This window comes from Carettochelys insculpta, chromosome 14 (genome assembly GCF_033958435.1).
Source record: "Carettochelys insculpta isolate YL-2023 chromosome 14, ASM3395843v1, whole genome shotgun sequence".
Taxonomy (NCBI): domain Eukaryota; kingdom Metazoa; phylum Chordata; order Testudines; family Carettochelyidae; genus Carettochelys; species Carettochelys insculpta.
Genome location: NC_134150.1, coordinates 43,582,577 through 43,588,576, shown reverse-complemented (window position 1 = coordinate 43,588,576; position 6,000 = coordinate 43,582,577). Strand labels below are relative to the sequence as shown.

The 6,000-nt window shown below is 58.6% G+C and overlaps 1 protein-coding gene across 4 annotated transcripts in view; it reads right to left on the bottom strand.

Annotated features, from left to right (window-relative positions):
- WWP2 (WW domain containing E3 ubiquitin protein ligase 2) overlaps window positions 1–6,000 on the bottom strand; it is an 80,146-nt gene continuing 74,146 nt past the window's right edge. For 3 of the 4 annotated variants that reach the window (XM_075009047.1, XM_075009045.1, XM_075009048.1), the window contains 6 exons: window positions 5,209–5,349; window positions 4,719–4,839; window positions 4,200–4,304; window positions 3,554–3,650; window positions 2,050–2,122; window positions 1–1,770 (listed from right to left, as the gene is read on the bottom strand). In XM_075009047.1, coding sequence (XP_074865148.1) covers window positions 1,671–1,770; window positions 2,050–2,122; window positions 3,554–3,650; window positions 4,200–4,304; window positions 4,719–4,839; window positions 5,209–5,349 — 637 coding nt within the window. In that variant the 3' untranslated portion in view covers window positions 1–1,670. The remainder of the gene's footprint in view (window positions 1,771–2,049; window positions 2,123–3,553; window positions 3,651–4,199; window positions 4,305–4,718; window positions 4,840–5,208; window positions 5,350–6,000) is intronic. The other variant, XM_075009046.1, reaches the window with a different exon arrangement.

Here is a 6,000-nt window from a genome sequence, read left to right as displayed (position 1 = left end):
CAGCTGCTAATTGTTTATTGCACAAGAAATTGGCATCACTGATGGTGCAGTACAAAACTATCCAAGTTACCGCTCAAAAGCTATCGCAATCTGTTGTGTCCGTGGGCTTCTGTACGCACAGCTGCATACACAGATGCTCTCCCCACCCGCAGGGAAACACTCCCCACGCACACTGCCGCCCAGGCCCCGGCTGCTTGCAGGCCTGGGAAGGAGAAATCCCGGTGGCAGCAGCCAAGGCTGTCAGCGGCTGTCGAAAGAAGGAAACAGCATCAAGGCAAATGGCAGAGGGCTGGATTCGGCCTTCACTCACAGCAGCGTAACACTGAGGGCTTCAGCTCCACCTCGGCTTGCGACGGAAGAACCAGGCCAAGAGTTTCCACTTTAAACCCCAAAGCGCCAAGGCCCTGTTGGCCCAGGGCCAGTCTGGAGGGGTCCCAGCTTGAAACAGCTGTCTTGCTCTGTTCAGAAGCGCAGAGCCCAGATCACGGCACAGGCCCAGTCGCTGCAGGACCAGCACGCGAGAGAATACAAAACGGTGGGGCCGCGAGGGTCCTCCTGAGGATCACTACCACCACCCAGCAATACATCTGCTTAAATAGCTACGGAGAGCGCAAATCAAAGCTCGCAACACCAAGCGCAGGCCCCTGCCTTGCCCTGCCCCGGGAGCTACTCCCCACTGCTCCCTCCGGGGACAGGCTCCCAAACCCCCTGCGACGTGAGCCAGAGGAGAGGGGTGGGAGGAGCTGGCTGAAAGGCAGTGGGAAGTTTGCCATGGCCTCTGGTGGGGCAGCATTGGGCTCATGGGGTAATGCCCCAGGACCACCAGTGGAGGAGAGTTAGCTACTTTTTGGACATACCAGGAGAAACCGAAGGGAAAACCACTTGGAAAGCAGCTGCTGGTCCCTTTGGCTACGGGTAACTCCAGGCAGCACTGCCCAGCACTTGGCCCTGGCAGGACTCCTGGCAGGGCGTCTGCTCAGACAGAAGCGCCCACTCAGCCCTGCCACTCTGGCGCCTGCAGCCCCAACCCAGAGGGACGCAGGGCCACCACTAAACGGCTCTGGGGGTGAAGAAAGGCCAATGCCGAGGGAAGCCCCTGCTTGGTTTGGAATTCTCTGCTGCTCCTTCCTCCTTCCATGCCCGCTGTCCGGCTGGCTGATGTCCCAACTGCACACGCTTCTTTGGTGTGAGGCAGCTCGGGGAGAGGAGGAGTCTTCAACTTGGCAGGGCCTCGGGGGCACAGTGCTGTCTCTGAGGTCCTCGCTGGGCCCAAAGACCCCAAGGTCTGGAGCTCAGCCACTGGGTTTCAGTTAGAGAGTAACAAAACAATTGCTGGAACTCGTACAGCGTCTGCCCCACACACAGCACCACGTAGCCAGGGGTCAGAGATCCAGCCTCCCCCAGCGACCCACTTCATTCCCCCTCAGGAGCAGCACATGGGCAGGCGCCGATGTCCATCTCCCCTGTCACGCGCTGGGCTTGCCATGGGCAGGGACCTTGGCCCGTCTGCCCCGGGGCTGCACCAGCACAGTCCTACTACAGGAAGCAGTGTGACAACCTCCCAGGCAGGGAGCATGACAGAGTGCTCAGACACGCCATGCCAAGAATGAGAGCACCCAGTGTGCGGCTCTACCTGGGCCAGCTGGTGGGCCGGGAAGGAGCTAGCTCCGTCACTCCTGGCCAAAGCCCTCTGTCTCCTCAATGGCATACAGCAGCTTCTCCTTCAGCTGCTCATAGCTCTTGTAGGGAGGAAGATCCAGGCGGTTGAAGCTGACAAGAGAACACAGGCTGTCAATGCAGTGCCAGGCCCACTCGCCTTCTGCCAGCTCTCCCAAAGCCGGGCGTCCCCTGCGCGCTCAGCCTCTCTGCACTACACTCTGCGAGGCACAAGCTGGTCCCAGCAGGCACAAGTTGTAGCCACACGCCTGCAAAGTCCATTGTGGAGCTCGCTGGCAAAGCAGCTGGAGCAGCTAGGAGCTGTGTGCCCCGGGCAGCCCCAGACAGACTGCGTGCATTCACCCTGCCCGCCCCCAGAGGAGTGGGACTCACCAGGTGTGACTCCGGGGCAGCCACGTCTCCTTGCCAACCTTGTCAATGCAGAACTTCTGTGGCCCATTACTGCCTGTCAGTAACCACCAGAACGGCTTGTTACGTCACAGGGACGGGAACCAGACAGCTGTAAAGGGCACTTCCCCTGCCACACGGACATCCCAGGGAACTCACTGCCCCAAGAGCTCAGCAGGATTTCCATGGGCAAGATCACCCAGTGGGACACTAACTAGGGTAAACGTTCACCTCGTCAGGTATTACAGCTCTCATGCTCCAGCGCTTAAGCCAACACCCCCTGCCTAGGCTCAGGAAGAAAATTCCCCAACAGGTATGTTAGTGCATGAGTCAAATGCACCACAAATGGTCACAAAGGGGTTTCTTCTGCCTTCCTCAGAAACAGCGGGTACTGGACTAGACCAACCATTTGTCTGGCCTGCTATGGCAAAGGTGGTGCCCCATTACAGATCACCAAACCAGACTAGAGAGCAGGAGTAACAGCTCCTTAAGAGCTACAGAGCATGTGCAGGAAGCAAAACATCTCGGGGAGGATTTCAGTCTGGGGATGTATTCTGGAGGTCTCCTGCTGTCATGAGGGAAATGTCCCTGGGGTTTCTGAAAGTTACAGTTTTCTAGCTCAAGAAATACTGCAACCACCCCTGTAGATTTAAGGATAATAAAAATTAAGTTTTAAAAATCTATCGGGACCAAACAACTCTAACAAAAGTTACAGTTGTGAGTAGACAGGTCTGGTAAAATGATCAATGGCCCAGATGAGGCAGAAGTATTGAACAAATATTTCTGTGCAGTACTTGGAAAGAAGCTCCATAGAACAGTCACAGCTTAGGAGGAAAATGGAATATTTCCATTCCAACGGTAATAGCAACTGAGAAAGTTAAACGCTTTTAAACATGCCTGACTGGCTCATTTCAAGAGTTCCAAACCAACTGGCTGATGCACTCTGTGAGCCATGGATGTTGATATTTAACAAATGTAGGGAAAGGCCAGAGGACAGGGAAAGAAGCTAATGGGACAGTATTTAACGCGAGAAAACTGGATAACCTGGGTTGCTCTATGCTAACGAGCTCTACCTCAATTCCAGGAAAACAACAACCAGGCTGATAAGAAACAGTCAGCCCAGAATTAAATGAGGGTAGCGTGATCAGTGCCAGACAGACTGGCTGTATGGAATTAGGTTGTGTTAAACAACACTGATCCCATTCTTTGAGGAGATGACCAGTGGGTGCACATAGCTACTGGCCAAGGAGGCTGGGGCTGCAGTACGGCACTTGGCTTCGCACTGTGCTACATTTGGATTAAAAACGTGTGCGCCGGGTGACTCCTGTCCCTTCTTTGGGCCTCAGCTCACCTCCCAGCCTTGGGAAAGTGCTATGAGAGGTGCTGGGGAAAGGCCAGTGGAACAGTCACAGCATGGCCAGATCTGCTGCCCACTTCCCACCCTGGACTGCTGCATGCTGGGGCAGCTGGGGGCAGGAGAGGTCAATACCAATGAGCTCTGCAAAGCCTCCGACGGGCAGACGGCAGGTCCCAGTCACAAACTGTAAAAGCCGGATCCTCTTCTCATTGTCCATCTCCTTCACCACCTGCAGGGTGATGAACTGAGACAAGGATTCTGCCAGCCCCACGTGCTCTCGCCTTCACCAATGGGGCAGGGGCCGCACCTCTCCCTTCAGCCTCACCAACACTGCCTCCAGCAGGGACCCAAAGTGCAAAGCACCGGGTGCCACCGGACGCTGCAGCTGGGGGACCAAGCGCACTGTCCAGAGGGGTGCGGGCTGGGAGGAGAGCCCTGCCCAACAGGCCTCAGCAGAGGACCCCGAGACCACAGCAGGTGCAGCTTCTGCTGCTGGGACTCCTGGACACAGGCTCTACCTGGCACTGCTGCAGCTGAGGGCTAGTCGCTCCCCTTCTGTCCTGGCCACTCAGTGATGAGGCACCAGAACTGGGGCTGCTTAATTGCCAGCCTCTTGTCCCTGCCTCCCCAGAGCAGCAGCCGCTGCTGGAGACGGCCTGAGCACAACATGCTGCCCTGGAGCCATGGCCAGGGGTGACCAAAGCCCTCGTACTGGAGACACGCTCAGGTCCATCCCGCCCTGCCTGCTGGCCAGGCTAACCCTGCTCCCTCGGCTCACCTGCCAGAACCACTGGATCTGCTTGCTGGTCTTGGTGTAGTGCCGGTAGATGGTGTTCTTCTGCCAGTCACTCATGTCCATCTCCTGCATGCCGCACAGCATCAGCTGGAGGCCAGGCACACGTCAGCAGCTGAGCCGGCCTCTCCCCTTCCCGCCTGAAGAGGGGTCATGCCTGGCCTGGCCTGGCAGATGGGCTCTTTCCTCCAGGGCTGGACAGGGGCCCAGGCAGCAGGCTCCACTGCCGCCCCTCCCCCAGACCCTGCCCAAGTCAGGGCTAACGGGAAGTCTCCAGCCTGGGGGGTTCTACAGGCCCACCCACTGCCAGGGGCAGCACAAGGCAATGCCCCTGCCAGGAGGGGGCTACATACGAACCCTACTGGGACTGCAGCCGGGGGGTGGCTGTGCGACTCGGCCAGCAACCATCCTGCCTCGGCGCAGGCCAGGACACCTGCTGTGGACCAGCCGGCACTAATGCCCCCACATAGGGCCCTGCAACCTCCAGGCATTGCCCCGACGCACCTCCAGCTCCTTCTCATCAAAGTACCGCAGCCACTCCAGCGGCGCCACCTCATTGAACCCATCCAGGAAGGCCTTGGTCTGCTCCTCCACGCCCCGTGTGAACCGCCAGTCCGTCAGCAGCCTGCCGGGGCAGACACAGACATGGGGCCCCCAGCCGAGCTCACAGCCCTGCAGGATCCTGCCAGCCCAGCTCTGACCTCCCAGGGCCAGGAGCCGCCAAATTCTCACCCTTCCTCCCAACCCTTCCGTGCGCTGCGCTGCTTCTTGGAGGCTCTGGCGGCACCTCGGGACCAGAGCAGCAGCTGTCCTGGGCACACTGGCCACCCCGGCCCCAAAGAAACGCCAGGGACTCCTCTGCTGCCTGGGTCTGACGCTACACTGACTCAGCAGCCCCTGAGCTGCGATGGGCAGGGCCGGGAGCCCAAGGCTCTAACTCCCCTCGCAGTCAGCGGGAAGCATGGAGCCCACAAGCCCAGGGACTGGCACTTACATGATGTACTCCTCCTTGTTCTCCTCCGTCACCCGGATGCTCTCCCCTCCTTCCTTCAGCTCGTGGGTGGTCACCTTGCCCAGAATCTCCATGTCCTGGATGAAGTAGAGCTCCAGGCCACACTCCTCCAAGCTGTTCTCCCTAGGGCGGAGGTGAAAGTAGCACCAGGAACCTCAGCCTGGCTGCACCCACGGCACAGCGAGATCTGGTGGGACGGGGGCGGTGGCGCACCCGGTGGCTACCCTGGGGTCCCCGGGCACTGCCAGCCAGTGAAGGGAAGTGATTGTTCCCCTCTATTCAGCAGTGCAGAGGACTGGCCCCCACTTCAGAAAGGATTCGGAAAACTGGAGAGTCAAGCAGAGGGCTACGAAAATGGGGCTGAGGGATCTGGGCTTATTTAGCCTGCAGAATGGAAGAGTGAGGGGCGATTTGGCAGTAGCCTCCAACTTGCTGATTCCGTAGAGGATGGAGAGAGGCTGTTCTCCGTGGTGATGCCTGGCAGAACGAGGAGCGATGGGCTCAAGCTGCAGTGGACGGGGGCGTAGGTTGGCTCTTGGGAAGAGCTATTTCACCAGGGGTGGTGAGCCCTACAGTGGGACACCTGCGGGGGTGGTGGCCCCTCCCTCCTCAGACATTTCAAGACAGACAGACAGCCTGGGCTGCAATGAGCTGGCTGGGGTTGACCCTGCCTGGAGCAGGTGGTTGGACTAGAGGGCTTCCCGAGGGCTCTCTCAACCCCAGTTTTCTCTGAGTCTGTAAGCTGCAAAGGCTGGCCTGACAGGCTTGTCTGGA